The sequence below is a fragment of the Propithecus coquereli genome, unplaced genomic scaffold (genome assembly GCF_000956105.1).
Source record: "Propithecus coquereli isolate 6110/MARCELLA unplaced genomic scaffold, Pcoq_1.0 Scaffold6, whole genome shotgun sequence".
Taxonomy (NCBI): domain Eukaryota; kingdom Metazoa; phylum Chordata; class Mammalia; order Primates; family Indriidae; genus Propithecus; species Propithecus coquereli.
The window spans coordinates 1,097,354-1,115,979 of record NW_012151951.1 but is presented as its reverse complement, the minus strand read 5'-3'; the positions used below and the strand labels follow the sequence as shown (position 1 = coordinate 1,115,979).

General features: G+C 35.0%; 1 protein-coding gene across 8 annotated transcripts in view; it reads right to left on the bottom strand.

Moving 5' to 3' along the window:
- YAP1 (Yes-associated protein 1) overlaps nucleotides 1-18,626 on the bottom strand; it is a 116,277-nt gene that overhangs the window by 9,419 nt on the left and 88,232 nt on the right. For 2 of the 8 annotated variants that reach the window (XM_012659223.1, XM_012659224.1), the window contains exons 5-6: nucleotides 13,059-13,252; nucleotides 10,183-10,230 (exon numbers count right to left, since the gene is read on the bottom strand). In XM_012659223.1, the coding sequence (XP_012514677.1) occupies nucleotides 10,183-10,230; nucleotides 13,059-13,252 (242 nt within the window). The remainder of the gene's footprint in view (nucleotides 1-10,182; nucleotides 10,231-13,058; nucleotides 13,253-18,626) is intronic. The other 6 variants (XM_012659225.1, XM_012659226.1, XM_012659227.1 and 3 more) reach the window with 3 other exon arrangements.

Genomic DNA, 18,626 nt, shown 5'->3' with positions numbered 1-18,626 from the left:
GTATCATAAATATCATCTCTGCTAGAGCATCAGCTTCTTCTCCCTTCATTTTTTGGTTTGATTTGAAATATGTATGGCTTCTTTTCACAAAGGACACTGGCCTTAACCCCTCCACCCTGCGAAGCCTTCCTGAGCCAAGTCTGCTCACTGAGGCACAGCCCCACCATCTCCAGTCCCCTTACTACCACAATTACCATAGGGTCCAGAGGTATGGAAATATTCTTGTAACTCTATACTGACGCTTCTAAACTATGCTTCTCTCTCCAAGCACTTCTTTTTATTCAGGTTTATACCTTCTAGATACATCATCCTTTAAAGCAGGGTTTCTTAATGAGAGGACCATGAAAAAATTTAGAGGGTTGCTGAACTTAATGGGAGGAAAAATTACCTTAATTTTTGCTAATTTTAACTTAAATTTTGCATTTTCACCAATTATGAATATAGGCAACAAACACAGTAGTATTCACTACGCCCTGACTTTTCACTGAAAGAAGATACAGATACCTTCATATCAAACTGTAGTTGTTGCAAATATCTTAATATGCCATTTGCGATCATAACTATTTCAATACTCTAGCAGTTATAAGACATGCTTCTAGATGTTGTTTGTATGTTAATAAAGACGTATATTATGACAAATTTTTATTTAATATTTTGTTAACTGCATCAATAAAATTCCTTTTCTTTATAATTCTATTTGCATTTTTTAAAAACCTAATATTCTGAGGCAGGATCCACGGGCTCAGCCAAATACCAAAGTTGTTTGTGCTCCTCTCCCTCATAAGACTAACTGCTTTTTATTATACTCAATTAATGAACTTTTAGCTACTCCATCTCATATGTGGGAGAATTTTAAAGCCTGGTCAGAGCCTCTTGCCACTCTAAGTATCATTCATGTCTCTTAATATGCTTCAGTATTAAGTGGACAATTAACTCAAGCTGACAGCTTCTCATACCTTCTGGATTCCAATAATGTTCATCTCTACCTACCTCAATCATCTATTTGCACATCCAAGACATCCTGTTATTGGAAATCAAACCATCTCTAAAATCTTAAGTCACGTTTGGGACAAGAATCAGTATATCACTTCATTCTAACTGTATCTGACACACTGGAATTGTCGACTTCCATGCACCAAATCCATACAATATAGTAGAGAAACATCGGGGAGAAATAATAAAACAAACAAAACAAAAAATCCATACAATAACCCACTGTTGAAATTCCTGGATCGCCTTTAAATTGCAACGATACTGACTCACTACTCACTTTATCACTGTATTTCCATCATTAACTTCCTCAGTCACACCCTGGAAAAGGTTTAGAAATTTTTCTCCCAGCAATCTTACACGCACTAATCCCATTTTCTGATCACATTTTTCTTTCTAACTAGTTCCTGTATAATCTAACTCCCACTCTACCAGCCTTCCAATCCCAGAGACTCCAGACACTTCTCTTCTTACTATTCCAGTCTATTGGCTCCCTTCTGTAGTTTCTTATTTTTTTCTCCTTCCCTTCAAGCTTCAATTCCTGGCCAATCATTTGAAATAAGCAGGAGCACCTTTCAGATCCCTAATATACATTATAATTTTATCTCAACCCAGCAAATCCCAAGCCTGAATCAATGCCGAAGTGTGCTTGCTTCATTTTTTTTTTTGAGACAGAGTCTCACTCTGTTGCCCGGGCTAGAGTGCCGTGGCGTTAGCCTAACTCACAGCAACCTCAAACTCCTGGGCTCAAGCGATCCTCCTGCCTCAGTCTCCCGAGTAGCTGGGACTACAGACATGCGCCACCATGCCCAGCTAATTTTTTCTATATATTTTTTTTAGTTGTCCACATAATTTCTTTCTATTTTTTTTTTTAGTAGAGACGGGGTCTTGCTCTTGCTCAGGCTGGTCTCGAACTCCTGAGCTCAAACAATCCGCCCGCCTTGGCCTCCCAGAGTGCTAGGATTACAGGCGTGAGCCACCACGCCCGGCCCACACTCATCTTTATAACTTTTTTTCCCTGTCTTGGAAAATGAGTTAGTTTTCCCTCCTCTGGTTATAGGCCAACCCACTCCCCCAGTGCTTCTGGGGACCCCTTCTATTCATTTTCTCTCTATCCTCTACTTTGGCCCCCTCCCATTCTTATCTTGTAAAGTGAGAAGTGACTTTAAAACAATAATAGTGCACTCCCCACAGGTCTGTAGAATGACACAGCCTCTCAGTATTGTGTCTTTCCACATGCTGTATCTGTCTAACACATTTTCCTCTCTTCCATATTATTTGAGACCTGGTGAAGGCACCACACCTCCTCTAGGTAACTCTGCATGATGATCCCATCTCCATCCTGAGATTGGATTAGATACACAGATGTCATGTTTTTAACATCCTGAGCATAATTAACATGATCATAGCACTTATCACATGATAACTGTAACTATTTTTTCTGTGCCCCTCAAGGGCAGAATGAATGGATTGCTTTCGAGCATAAAACATAACTTCTAACACCTTGAAGAATCTGTATCTCTTGAAAATATGAGGATGTATTTAGCAATAAACTTTAAAATGAATAAAATTATAGGCTCTGAATGAAGGTGATGCCTAGGGTTCTGTGACAAAATACAGGAACAACTGAGAATATCCTGAAGACTCTCATTTGCTTTTTATGAAAGAAGGTATGCTCATGTTTCTGTTTGCCAAGTTTTGAGCTCCTTGCAGCACAAAACAAATATATGACATTAACCAGTAAGTGATTATTAAAATAACTGAACTGGCTGTAATTTTCATACTGCTTTTTTTTAACTTTTTATTTTAGCCTTTTTTTTTGAAACTTATTTTTCAAAACTTATTTTTGAAGTTCCCACTTGATTCACCTAAACTAAACTGGAAAGGATCAATGAAAAAACGCCACTTTATTTACTGGTGGTGGGAAGGTTTTAGCATTATTAATCAAGCATGAAAGAATTTGGCATGAAAACAAATACAGTCAGTCCTCCATATCTGCGGATTCAACTAACTGGGGATCGAAAATATTCAAGAAAAAAATGGATGGCTGTGTCTGTACTGAAGATGTACAACCTTTTTCTTGTCATTATTCCCTAAACAATACTGTATAACAACTTTTATATAGTATTTATAGTGTATTAAGTGTTATAAGTAATCTAGAGATGATTTAAGGTATACATGAGGATGTGTATAGGGTGATGCTATGCAAATACTATGCCATTTTATGTAAAGGACTTGAGATTATTCCCTAAACAATACTGTATAACAACTTTTATATAGTATTTATAGTGTATTAAGTATTATAAGTAATCTAGAGATGATTTAAGGTATACATGAGGATGTGTATAGGGTGATGCTATGCAAATACTATGCCATTTTATGTAAAGGACTTGAGCATCTGTTGGTTTTGATATCTGTGGGAGTTCCTGGAACCAATCCCCCACGAGATGACCATATAATGTAACGAGGCCAATGATACAAATAACATATATACAGAGTATAGATGCCACACTCAAGGTATGAGTATTCACCTGAGTTTTGAAACTTCGAGTTACAGCAAACAGAACAGTATTGATTAAGTACCCTAAGTTTTGAAAAGCTTTATAGGTGTATAATTGAAGTACATTACACATAAAGTGTACAATTTAACGAGTTTTGAAATGTGTGTACACTTCTGAAACTAGCACTATAATCAAAGTAATCACCCCCCAAATTTACTCCCACTATTTCTCACCTCTCCTACTCCCACCCTTAGAAACTAATGATCTGCTTTTTGTTGTTATAGATTACTTGGTATTTTATAGAATTTTCTATAAATCAAATCATACAGCGTGTACTTTTTCATTTATCATGACAATTTTGAGATTTGTTCATTCTACAGTTCATTCCTTTTTATTGCTAACTAGTATTCTACTGTAAGGATATACTCCAATTGTTTATCTATTCACTTACTGATAGATATTTGGGTTGTTTCTAAATTTTGGCTTAGTGCAGATACATGCTTTCATTTCTCTTGGATACCTTAAAAATGTAAAAACCTAAAAATAGTGCATCTCCAGATTACTGCCTTCTTCTACTGCCTTTCTCCTTATTTTTCTAAATGATGTGAATCAAAGCATCAATTTTATATGGGGCCAAAATATTTTAACTACCAGATATATATGATCTTAGTATCTTTTTTATCCTATGGGAAATTATATTGCTATTTAAATAAGAGGTAAAATAAATATAAGAAGGTCCAGTGGCTTACGGCTGGGTCCTTGGTCCATAAAAATCCACCTACAAAACAGGCAAACTCATGTTTTCCTTTATGAACCACCATGGAAAGTTCCCTCCAGACCAAGCTGGGACCACTGATTTTACTTATAGTGCAGATAGCTCTGACTCCAAATGCATCTCAGATTAGCTAAGATTTACAAGCTTAACGGGAAAAGCCACCACATTTTTGTATTATTACAGAATAAAATGAGCTAAAAATACTTGCTTCATTTAGAAAAAGTCAAATACTCTAAAAGAACTATCTGACCTTTGAAACACAGAACAGAAGCATGATTAAGTTTTGGCCAAATTTCCTATAACTTGCTTATTTCCCCAGTGTTGAAAGTCTGTCAAACTATTTATTCTAGTTACCTTTGGGAAAAGAGAAGTTTGACAAATTGTATTTTTAGCCCAGTATTCTAAGTTTAGGCATTGTGTTCAGGATAAAATAATCCAAAAAGTCCTTAGAGATAGAAGTAACTTCCAACTTAAAATGTTTCAACTAAAATCAGTTTTGTACACAATCCAATTATGTCCCGAGGCTTATTTTTAAAACAGCTATGCCAGATTTACTCAATTACAAAATGTTCATATTTATCCAAAATGTTTTGATAAAATTACTCTACTGCAACAGAATAGGTCTCCCAATTTTTTACATAGGTAGATATATACATATTCTACGTATATATAGATATATACAGGCTTATTTTTAAATGCAGTAAAACTGAGAGTTTATATAGAATATATATTTTGATTTAAAAATTCAGGTTAAGTAACTTGGTTTTATATTCATTCATATTAAAACAATTATTTTTTCTAAAATAATTAGCAAAATGTCTATATAGCCCTGAAACAAATTTTTAATATTTTACTCTAGCATTCACCTTCACATTTGCAATCCTTGGCTAAGGATACAAGGCATTATAATGCTTACTCATAATGGAAACCCAGAATTTAACTGTTCTTCCCTGAAAGCAGGACAACTTACGGTAGAAACTCTTTTTCAGTTCTAACATCATGTTCACTCTCCTTCAAAACCTGACTAGGTAAAGCATAAAGCAAGATACACCCCACCCCTAAATTTCCATTTCACTTCTAAGAATCTGCCTTCTTAAACCTTCATTATCTGAGAGAGCATGTATGTGTGAATTTATGTGGGAAGCAGTAGTTGCTGTTTTTCAACTACACTGAACTCCAAAAACATGTTAAGAAGGGGGAAAAAAGGGATGGCCTGTTTTATTACATAAATACGTGCAATTTTCCTCCCCAATGTTTATAATTTCTTTAGGTATCAATAATTTATTTATTTATTTATTTTTTTTCCAGACAGAGTCTCACTCTGTTGTCTTGGCTAGAATGCAGTGGCATCATCACAGTTCACTGCAACCTCAAACTCCTGGGCTCAAGCCTCAGTCTCCCAAGTAGCTGGGTCTACAGGTGCACGCCACCATGCTGGCTAATTTTTTCTATTTTTAGTAGTTACCAGGTCTCACTCTTTCTCAGATTGGTCCTGAACTCCTGAGCTCAAGTGATTCTCCTGCCTCAGCCTCCCAGAGTGCTAGGATTACAGGCGTGAGCCGCTGCACCAGGCCTTTTATCTTCCTTTTTGAACCCAGAGAAAAAAATTATGTTCACTGCATATGAAAATATTAACATAAAAACTGACTTGGGGAAGGAACTACCAAGTCAACTTTAATTGCTTTCTTAAAGTAATTTTGTTTTTAGCAAATAGTGAGCTATGTAAAAGTACATCCATTTTTGGATAATACATGGCACAAGTGAAGGGTATTCTTGGGGGGTGGGTGGTAATCAATTTGTTTAAGCAAGACTAGTTTAGTGAACTTGAAATCCGAATTTAGAAATGGAGAATAACTCTAAAAGTATGTCTTAGAAATAATTTGTCTTAGAACAGTTTATGTCAACAATTCTAAAAACAGAAAAAAGCCGTTTTTTCCAACTGTTCAAGATAGAGGACCTTGCCATACCCCATTTTCCAGCACAGCTTTAAACAATCACAGAATATTTCATTATTTCTAAAGTCATTAAAACATTTAGCCAATGCTTTTTCTCTTTTAATGTTTGTGCCATTTACACCAAAGTATCTTCAAATTCATAACAATTTTTTTGACTAAAAAAATTATACCTGTGGATTTGGGGAGAGTTATGAAAATAATATGATAATCCCAAACTCTGAAAAGTAAAATCCAAAACAGAGCTGTAGTTTGGTATTCCCAGCATTATGCTGGGATTTAACACTCTTTATGACAGGTTTTTGCTATTAGGTCTTTTGTGTTATCTAGGTTTGAAAGTAAAAGTGATGAATGATGTCATTGTTCAAATAACAAGGAAGAGGCAAACTGTGGTTAATAAAACAAATGAAATAACCTATAAGAGTATGCAGGGTGTGAGGCTAAATTCCCTCCCCCACACAAAGTTTTCAACATACGCATTAAAAATAAAATACAAAATATTCACTGGAAAACATCCAAATGAATCTATGACTTATTTAATATTAGAACTTGAGAGAGAAGAGAGATAATGTTAGGAAAAGCATTAATAGGATTCTGAAACAGCTTTCTAGAGTCTGCTAACATGAAAGAGTTTGGAGGGAAAAAAAGAAAGTTTATCTAAATTCAGGGAAAAAAGGGTTGTTGGTGATTGTTTTCGCATGGCTCTAAATAGTGGTATTATTTCACTCTAGTTAACTAAAACTGTGAACATCTGAACCTCTTCACTTTTGAGGGGTAATGGTGTAGTACCATATCCTAAGCAATAATAATAATACCGGTTTTATCATTCATTAAACCAGTGACTGGCCCTGATGTATATTTATTAATGGCAACTACACATTATCCATTAGCTGCAAAATATTTAAACTTCGATTTCTATGTAGATTGAAGCAATTATTTGCTCAGAAACTAAAATATTGTATCATACTTTTGACCACCTAAATTTGAATTACACTGGCTGCTGAGTTAAGATATCTTTGTTTTTATTTTCTGGGTAGTTTCAAGAATTCTGACAAGCCCATTTGGGGATGAATTTTGACCTAAGCCTTATAAGAGAAATGAACAATCTTAATTGGTAAGAAGGGAAATAAGTTTCTCACTATGAGGAAAAGGCTCATGAGCAGAATAATGGCAACAAGGCAGCAGAGTGCATTTGGCTAATGGAAGAGTAACTGGCTCAACCAGCATCAGTGAGAGAGAGAAGGCTATTTATTGACCACAGACAAATGAGCCACGTTGCAGAGTTTAGAACTGATCTCATAGGAATTAGGGAATCCTGATATTAAGAACTCATTCTTACGCATAAGAAAAGGTAAAAATGTTCACACTCAGAGGGACAGACTATCTTTCCTCAAAGTGCTTCTCTCAGAAAGACCTTAAAACAGAAGCTGAAATGCATTCCTAAATCCACACTCTCAAAAGGTCTCTCCAACTTAAAGGAGCATTGATGTGTAACAAAGAGAATATGACTAGAAAATCGAGCATTAAATGCTCAATCTCAAAAAGCAAAGATGAGACTAGAAATTGCTTTTGAAATATAAAAATCGTGAATAATCAAAATGAAATTAAAATTTTAAGCTCTACAAGGACAAATTTTTCCAAAATTCTACTAACATACCATAATTAAGGTGATAATTTCCATATTTAACTAAGAAGATAATTAATGCACTTAAAGTTTTATTTTTTCAAAATTTCACCTTTCAATATCATACAAGTCCCATCTCTTAGGATTTTTCATTAACCTCACCCATACTGACATTAGTGTACATGACCACAGAATCCTACAATATAGACATGATTTGTTAATCCTATTGGAAGTACTTAAAGACAGCTCTTGAAGTTTGTAATTCATACACATTTTGAAGTTTGGTATCTTCTCACATCCCAAAGCATATGAGATATATGATTACAAAATAATTACACTGACTTCACTGTCGCTTGTTAACTCAGCTACACTAGTATCTATTAGAACAGTGAAATAAACAAACCAACAAAAAACTCTGAACAAGGCACTCAAGTGTTGACTTATGCCTGTTCTTTGAGACTGGAAAGCCCTTTCTGGCTTTCTTGATTATCCCAGCAAAACCATCTTCGCTTAAGATATGACTCTTCTTGGAAATTTTCCCTTACATCTACCTTAAGGTCACCCAGAAAATAATAGGATGAGAAAAACACATACAAATGCTTTCTTTATACAAATACCACTAGATTCTTTGTATCTGAAATACTTCCAATTTAACTCTATACTGGAATTTCATACATTTACTGACAATTTTCATAATTGTACCAGTTAAATGCACTGACAACGAAAACATATGTAACAAATCAATATTTTAATCTCCAGCATATGCAAAGTAGATTTTTAAAAGTTTACCTCTTTCAGATTTCTTGCTCTGGCCTAAGCAAATCTAAGTAACTCTAATTTTAATATCTTAGAATTTTTATTACTAATAAGCTTTACCTTTTCTAAAGCTTTACTATTAAAAAAAAGTCTATGAATTCCTGGTGATAATTTTAATAACAGCAACTATTTACTCTTCAACTACGAAATAAAGACCTAGAAAGATATGATTTATTTACCAGATATAAGGTTTAAGATGAGTAGAAAAAACAGAAAAAGAAATAATTTCAACACCCACTTTTGGCATGGAAGACTTTTTACTTGAATCCAAATCTCCTTTAATGTCTGCTCCTATATTAGATTCCACTTCATTTATCATGAATAAAAGCTTTCTTTCAGAAACACCAGAGAAAAGGCAAAGGAAAAAATGTCTTCATTTTAAAGATCCAATGCTATGCTGCTCTTCACAGTCAAATGTGGTATCAGTGCTCCTCATCATAAGAATGTCTATGCTCTCCTTTAGTGAAGATGACTTGTTATGAGTTATCCCTTACTTGGTCTTTTGACTACATGGAGACATTTACGAGATAGATCAAAAAGAACAGAGTTTCCCTCTCAGAAAGTTAACTGGTCTCTATGAGGCCTGTATCTGACTTTATCAGCATGGTGCTCCAATGGACAAGTTAAAATTATCTAAAATGATGCAATTCTGCCAACTCCCACTTCTACAGCAGACTCTAAAACAATGCACTTACTTAACCTAGTGTAGAATGAGCTACACAGAATGTGAGGTGTTTTATGGTTGATTCTGCCCAGGAGAAGCACAATGATTCTCTAGCTCCCAATTTCTTCTAATCTGTGGACCCTAAACACACAGAATCTCTTCAGTTTCAAGAATGAGATTCTTTCCATGAGTCCGATAAGTGCCTGTGTTAGAAGAAAAAATGGCCACAATCTCTCCATCCAAATATTAATAAGATGCCTTCACAGCCAGTGCTTCCTGAGGTTCATGAGGGAGAAATGTTGATAAAAGCCAACAAGGAAACCTGAAACACTATCCAGTCAGATTCTTTCTCTTCTGATAATTTTGACATTCTTCCTTTAGAATGTCCACTAGAAAGAATTTTTCTTTTCCTCATAGTATCATGATTCTTACTAAGATTTCCTAAACTAGCCTACCCAAGTAAATAATCTGTACTACCTCTGTTATTGTTCAATTTATTAATTCCTTTAAATCATTATACATACTATTTTAAGCTATTCAAATAATAATTAGGCACACCCAGAGGCTGACAGGATGTACAATTGAGATATGATACATTTCAAATATGAAATAAAAAAGACCTCCACAGAATCAAAATAAACACTAGAAACTCTCTGGGAGGAATGGGGAGAGAGCAGATAGTATTAGATCTTCTGGGAACAGCAAGGTTAAGTAAGTACCTTAGTAGAAAGATGGCTCAAGGTTATACTCTGGGCTAATCTTCAGTGAGCACAAGCCCCTGGAATATAAGTTTCTCTCCTTCCTAATTTAATCTTTTTTTTTTTTTTTTTCCAATGCTAAAACATCAGATAAGAGCCTACCTGACATTTTGGAGAATTTGCTGTGCTGGGATTGATATTCCGCATTGCCTAAGAGTAAAAAATAAGATGGATAAAAATTACTTTAAGCTACATGGTTGGGCTATGTAGGCTGACTTACAAATTGCATCCAGACATATCACCATAGCACAGAATTCCCAAGCTACCCAAGAAGAAGCAGACTAAGGAAGATAGGAGCCAATGGAGTCACCACATAATAAGACAAAACCTCAGAAGTTTTTAACAGCATTGAGGATAGGACAGCAAGACTTTAGGTGTCAGGACTAAAATAAAATTTGATATTGGTCAGGTAGGTTCTTTGCTTCTGAGTATTAGATAAAGCAAGTAAAATATATTTGATGTTTCAGTATAAGAGAAACTGTCAATGGAAGTTCACAGGGAAGCCAAAAGACTTAAGATATATAGAATTTATACTGATTGCTAAAAAACAAAAACAAAACCAAAAAATTCTAAAAATAGACTATTAGTATGAGAATAAAGCAGGTCTATCACTTCAACATAAGAAAAGACAACACAGTATGTATAAAAGAAGAGACAAACACAGAAGTTACCTTTAACAGAAGTGAAGCTATTCTGTCCAGGACCCATCACCCAGAGTAAGAATAAGATTTAGAAAAATTCTTTGGAAGGAAGAGTTTTACAAGTAGCAGTGTTATGCCCACCAAAAAACCCCAGGCTGATCTATAGCATACAACAAAATGATGACTAGCCCCATTTCTACACTTTAAAAATGATCTTAAAACAGTTAAGACTTTGACATTAGCAATGAAAGAGTTTTTCGTATTAAAGTTTTTTGATTTTTATAGTCTCCATTCATATGTGAAATTAAGATTTGTATTTATTTAGGCAAACTAATAGTAATAAAATGAAAAACAAGTCAGTCAGAGGTACAATAAACTGTGTCAATATGCTTCCTCTCTCCATCTTCTTTATGGCAGATAAAAAAATATTTCTTTCAAGACCACTTTGTAGGAATCAAAGGGAAAGCTTCCCCTTCACCCTCTAAAGGTTTGCTGAAAATGAACTGAAAATAGGCAGATTTATAGAGAAAAAGGCATGCAAATTTATTTAATATACATAAGCATGGAGAAATTGCTTAAGAATGATTACCCAGTAACTGAGTGAGGTCCAAATGCTTATATACCCTTCTTCATAGGAGAAAGGGAGATGGAAAAACTGTAGTCATTTTGAAGGTAGTGAGTGATTTTTAGAGGGAATGAATGGACCCACAGCTCAGACAGCAGTTTGTAAATAATTCTTTGGAAATTGAATGGGATTTGAGAACATACAATACTTTGGGCAAAGTTTGTCTGGGCTCTAGGTGTGGTGTTTAATTTTCAGTCTTTTCTTCTGTGATATGAGTTTCAATCTTCTCTGGTTAATAAAATTTCAGGGAAGGGATGGAAGACAACTATGTTCCTTTTTGGCGGGTCTGGTTTCTAGGTAGATAAAGAAACTTTGGGGAACAGCCTCATCCTATACTTTGGTAGAGACCTTCAGGCTGCTTCTTTAGTTCAGCGAGTCAAAGCGCCATATTTTGGAGTAGCATTTTCTGAGCCCCGATAACTTCCTGACATTGTATGCTGGCACATACTATCTTATTCCTTCTATCAGGTCTTACCTTTGATGCCAAACACACTAGAATTATACTGACAGAGCACAATTTAAAAGTGAATCTGTCTAGGCTTTTGTGGCTTAATTTAACTTCTCAGGTAGTAGTTCCTCAAATCCCGATTCAGAGTTCACAGATAGTATACTGAGTTCATGTTATTTTCTTTGACACTCAAAGCGATACTTTTAAAATACAGCCCTTTCAAAAAATAGATCTTTAAATGCCTACATCCCGGTAACAGAAATGTAGGGTATAATGATTTCTAAATGTCCACAATGATTTAGGTGGGAAAAAATAGTATAGATACATGTATTTCATGTTTCTAAAGATATGTATATCTCTGGGGGGAAAATAACCCAAGAAACTCATAATTATTTACACCCAGAGAACTAGGAAAATAGGGAAAAGAAGATTCTATTTTTGCTATACTTTCACCTTTTGTATACTTTATCACTATTATACCGTGTTTTTATTATCTACTCAAAAAAATTTTATATGGAAAATTTAAAATATTTATACCACTTAACGTAAGATCACATTCCTAATACCTGAACTTAGATTTAACCACTTTGAAACAAGATAAAGTAAAAATTAATTTTGAGATGAAGAATTATCTACTCTTATGGAACATAAAGACCAATAGCACTTTCTGATGGAGAACTGACAGAAATGGTGATAAAGGGCTTCAAGTTCCCTAATGTTAGGTCCTACCCTTCTCAATATGAAAAATATCCATAAGCAGGTAATTTTTAGGTACACTGTCATCTTCTAAACTTCGAGATAACTTATGTTTTAGATAAAAACTCTTAGACTTAGTAATACTGAAATATATTTGTCATTTGAAAAGTGTCACATTGGTGTATCCCACACACAAAAATAATTTATTTAAAGTAAAAGGTGTTTTTCCCCAACTGATATCCCAGAGTTTCTCCCTTAGTGAAATCCTCAGAAATACAGTAACCTAAAATTCCATGTACATTTGAGGAGGCATCCTTGTTTCCTTCAATTTTTGCTGAACCACACGACCACAGCCAAAACAGCTCTTTATGATACAGGTTTATAAGTTACATCCCATGTGGTCAAAGGCCAGTCAATAAACTAAGACAAGGACAGAGCTGGATAGAATGCTTCTGTGTCACTCCAGTTTGACAGAGAATAGTCCTCTGTTACTAATAAATACTAAAATGAAATTTGCCCACTTTATGTAGGAAAACAAACCCCAAAAAGTGGAAGGCTGGTTTCTAACCTGTGGCCTCACCTGCCGAAGCAGTTCTTGCTGTTTCAGTCGCAGTCTCTCTTTCTCCATCTGCAGTTGTTGCAGCCTCATCTGTTGCTGCTGGTTGGAGTTGCCGCCACCCATGACGCCTCCCTGAGGGCTCTGGGGAGCCAGGGGTGGTGGCTGTTTCACTGGAGCACTCTGACTGATTCTCTGGTTCATGGCTGAAATGAAAAAAAAAACACAAAACCTAACAGATTTGTCCTAAAAAACTAGTTAAGGAAGAGAAATTGATGATTTAATTATTCGAAAGCAATTGGGATATTCAGTGTAGCTTTTTTTGGTAGTAAGACTGAAGTAACTTAAAATCCATCAATATCACAATGGCTACATTAACTTAATGTTGTCACCATCATTGTTATAAGATACAAGGCAGTTGTAAGAGCAAAGAAACAAGAGATACTTCTAATATGCAATGATATGGAACAGTTTCTAAGACCTTAATAGAAAGCGTGGAACAGAAAGTGTAAGAAAAAGGGTGGGGTGGGGAATATATATTGCTTATCCAAAGGATATGAACTGAAGAACAGCTACAGAAACAACTAGTATCTATTGGCTCTGGAGACGGGAAACTGATGACTACATGACTGAATTGGAGAGACTTTTATAACTTTTGAAGTTCGAATGATGCAAATACATTACTTATTACAAAAAATATATAAATTCAGTTAGAAACCCATCCCCCAAAGCAACTGAGACAAAGCATTCTGAGTAGTAAAACCTATAGAAATAATCAATGCTTAATATATTCATATCTGTATCTATATGTATATCTATAATAAAGCAAGTAGATCAAAATGATTTGATGCATGCTTGTATCAAATCGAGTCTGCAAGTATCTGGATGACAGCAATATATCTCATTTTACACCACTGTATCCGCAGCATATAGCCCAGGTAGTCAAAAAAAAATTTTTTTTTTTAGCTGAATCTGTAATACACCATTTAGCAGTTAGAAATGGACTGATTTTTATATTAGTGAATTTCTGTCACTGATATGGCACTGATCAAACTGTGGATTAACCTCAGAGCAGATGGAAGTTTTATGTAAAAATGTTAGTAAGAATGATATACCTTTACAGACACATATTCAACTTTTTAAGTTGAAATTTTGGGGACATTTTCTACTAAATGTTTAATACACACTGACCAAAGAAAACCCCAGACCTAAATGTCTTCACAAACATTCAAGGAAGAAATACCAGTATTCTACAAGCTCTTCCAGAGCATAACAAAGGAATATTTTCCAACATTTATGAAGCTAGCGTAACCTTGTACCTTACAAGGATATTAAACGAAAGGAAAATTAGACCAATCTCTCATATAAACTTCACTACAAAAATTCTAAATAACACACACTGATAGTTCTTGTAACTTATTGGCCTCCCAGCCACACAGCAAACTCCTTGTGGTGATTTTTCATGTTCCCCATTATAACAAAGCAGCTGTTTGGCAAATGCCATGTCTTCTTGGAGATACTTGAGCAAACCTCATGAGGCTTTCCCAGAGTCCATCATACACATTAAGAATTTTCTTCCCTCAAGGAACTAACTGTCTGGGAACTTTTCCATTTTGTCTACTAACATTTCTTATCTGATTCTAATTTTCTGCTTACAAATTCATATACTCTCCTACACTTGAGTGCCACAGGAGTGAGGGCAGTATCTGATTCATTTATGTGTCCTCAGTGCCCAGCACAGCATCTGGCACAAAGTGTGTGCTGGAAAAAACAAAACAAAACAACAATAAACCATTTCTATGTAAGTTGAGTATTTATACTTATTCATTGAGGCAGAAAATTAACTATTTAAGACCTAAGACAGTACAGAAATCCTAATTTCCCTTTAGATTGCCCAACTCTTTTTTTTTCCTCCTCCTTTTCTCGTATTACTATGTTGCCCAGGCTGGCCTCAAACTCCTGGGCTCAAGCGATCCTCCTACCTCAGCCTCCTAAAGCTTGTAGCTGGAACTACAGGTGCACACCACCATGCCTGGCTCAAGATTGCCGAAGTCTTCTATGAGGCCAGCATTAACACTGATACAGAACCAAGGATATTAGAAGAAAGGAAAATTACAAACCAACCTCTCTCAGAATTCCTTAGTTCAATTCTATTTTCTGAGCCACTAGTTAATATGAGATGGCACTATTAACTAACTTCTATTTTTCTGTTCTTAATTTTTCCCTCCAGTTTTTCTATATTTTATTTTCTAATTTTTGAGTTGAACTTAGTTTAAATCTTTTGTTGGAGGATTTAAGTCAATAAATTTACCTTTAAATTCTGCTTTAATGCATTTTGAAATAGTATAATTCATGATTGTTCTATTCCAAATATTTATAATTTCTACAGTGACTTACATTTAACTCATGAGCTATTTAGGAATATATTTTTATGCTTCCTGGCTGAGTGCATGGTGGCTCACACCTGTAAGTAATCCCAGCACTTTGGGAGGCTGAGGTGGAAAGCTCACTTGAGGTCAGGAGTTGAGGATCAGCCTGAGCAACATAGCGGGTCTCTACAAAAAATAAAATCAGTCGGGTGTGGTGGCATGCGCCTGTAGCCCTAGCTACTCTGGAGGCTGAGGCGAAAGGATCCCTTGAGTCTAGGAGTTTATGGCTTCAGTGAGCTATGACCACACCAATGCATTCCAGACTGGGTGATAGAGCTCAACCCCATCTAATTAAAAAAAAAAAAAAAAAATCCTTGTAAATGTTTGTACTAGGCCAGGGTCAGGTCAGCTGTATGCCTGGCTTTTACCATTGAGCCTGTTTATGTATTTCTTCCTTATTCCTAACACGTTCCTGATATCCTCAGGAGCTGAACCTAGCAGCCCTCAAGCACCATGCTCAATGCTTTGTGTGGTTTTATTTTGTGACCCACAGAGTTTAAAAAAAAAATTTATTACCCCAGTTGTGTCTTTTTGGTTATCTTGTTTTAATATTTTGTCTGAAAGAACAGAAGGGATGGCAAAACATGTTATACTGCTCAATCTTGTTCTAAGCCTTATTAAGCTCTTACATGGCAAAAATAAAATCATATTGACTCATGAAGATTTTGGAAACATCTTTAGAAAGAATAAGTGGCTAAAAGTTTCATTTTCTTAGTTTATAGTTTAGTATTTCATAGGGGAATGGAGAGGAAAAAAAAGCCAACAATTTTTGAGAGCTAAGATTTGCCAAGCACCAACAACCTCATTTAATAAAACTGCTTGTATCTGTCACCAACATATATGTATAACTGACAAGTACCATAGTGTAATGTAAAAAAAATGGCCGTTTGAGTCAAGCAAAAATGGATGACAGTTGGGCATACCAATTTAGTAACTCACTTATTCCTCATTTTCTTCAACTGTACCTGGGGATACTAACATCTCCCTTTTGGAGTCATTATGGGGACTGAGTATTCCATTATATACCTGGAACAATGTGCTCCATAAACGTTCATCTGGCTCTCTCCTCCACAACAGTTCTTTCTAGTTCTTTCTGTAGAAAGACTTCTACAGATACTCACCATACCTTGATGATACCCATTCTTTCTTCCTCCAACACAGAAAGACAGACACACACACACACACACTCTCTTTCTCCCCCCGCCGCCCATTTATCATACCATTCACTGTTTCCCAGTATTCCTATGATTCATGAAGACACACATGCATATCTTTCCTATAAGACTTAAATACAAAAAGATAGGCGGTAGAGACTGAGCTAAGGGGATCTTCCTCTTTCGGTGAAATATGTTCCTGGCATTTCAATAGAACACCCAACATATTTCCACATAGAGACATTTTATACACTGTGCTATGCCAGGTTTGATAGCATGAGTTCAACATGAATTGGGAGACTGATTTGAGACACATCACGTATAGTGAACATGTCATAAATTGAGGCCTAGAACAAACAACTATTGGGAAAAAGTATTTTCAGTTCCAAGCAATTAAATTAAAAAAATAAAACTGTGAGAAAATAGTCTATTAGTAAATTGAGGAGTGCTGGAATTATAAAACACGACCGATTTCAAAATAGATCCTAGAGCTACATACTGTTAAATATTTCATCCATTAAGAAACATTAGAAAAAGCTTTTGAACTTTTCACATTAGATTTTTTATTAAAATAACATTTAAGGGATTATTTATAAAGTAATATACATTCTTGGTGAAAACAAACTGGACGCTAACAAAATCGCATGAAAATAAAGAGGTAAGTATCCTTTGTTTCTCACCAATTTCACAGAATTAGATACCATAAGCAGTAAATCATTAATGACAACAGCCACCGCTGATGGCAAACTGAATTGGTTGGTAAGGTCTTCTTCAAATCTAAGTTTATCTGACTACTCAAAATTATACAATGAGAAAAATTAAGATAACAAAATATATCAAAAGATAGAGGAAGAACCAGTCCACAGAATGAAGCAGAAACTTGCACAAAATATGTACCAGAAATAGTCTGGTGACTATGGTGAACACTTTTGGCTGTGTTTACCTAAATGTTGTTACCTATGGATACAAACAGTACTAACAAGGTTTCCGTATGAAGAGCTCACTTAAATGACCAATTCAAACAACCTTGTTTATCTACTGAAGCTGGGATTTATTCCTCTCCAGAAGCATCCTGTTCTTTACCTTCTGAGTAACTTAAGCATTTCAACAAAGCACAGAGCAATGCACCCACATGGGGTGCAGCAGAGACCTCACAAGCAGGCAAGAAACAAAATAGGCTTTGTTTTCTGGGGAAAGGGGGCAGGGTAGCTAGAAAAGAAAAGAATAGCATTACCAACTTCTTCCCCTGGGTAATCAACTACTGAAATCCCAGCGTTTCCAGTTTTAGTAAAATTTCTAAAAGGTAAAGAGAAAAAAAATCAAACCCTTCAAAATGTCAGAATTCAAAAAATTATAATATGCTATAGTTTTAAATGCAAAGTCTGTGCTTCTTGGACTATGAAATTGTAACTGTTTTAAGTTTTACTTAACACATCAGTCCTGACAGCTTTATGGTAGAAAACCAAGGACTCAACAATTACTGAAAAATAAGAAACTTTCTCAAAAAGAAAAGAAAGGGGGTCATCACCATAGATCTCTTCCTAGGTTTCATTCTAAACATGTGAATTTCCAAACTTCAGAAAATTTTTAGGTTTACACAATTTATAACCTCAAAACCTTGAAATATTACAAAGTATTACAGATCTGTTAGTCATAAACTTTGGGATAATAAATCCAATTCTAGTAACCTTATTAAGTATAAATTTAAAATTAGAAATAATTTTCAAACTATTAAAGCATTAATCTATATAAAATTTCACAACAAATGCACTTCTTTGTTTAATATTTTATCAAATGTCAGACATTGCATATTTACATATTAGTATGGCTTTGTTCACAATATTTACACATAAAATTTGGTTTTCCCCATACCTACAAGTATACTCAAGATTATAAAACAGCAGACTTATTAAAAGAAATGAATGCCTTTTTAAAAACACAAACTAATAGGCCATCTGTGCATTTCAGAACAGTAAAAACAAAACACAGAACACTCA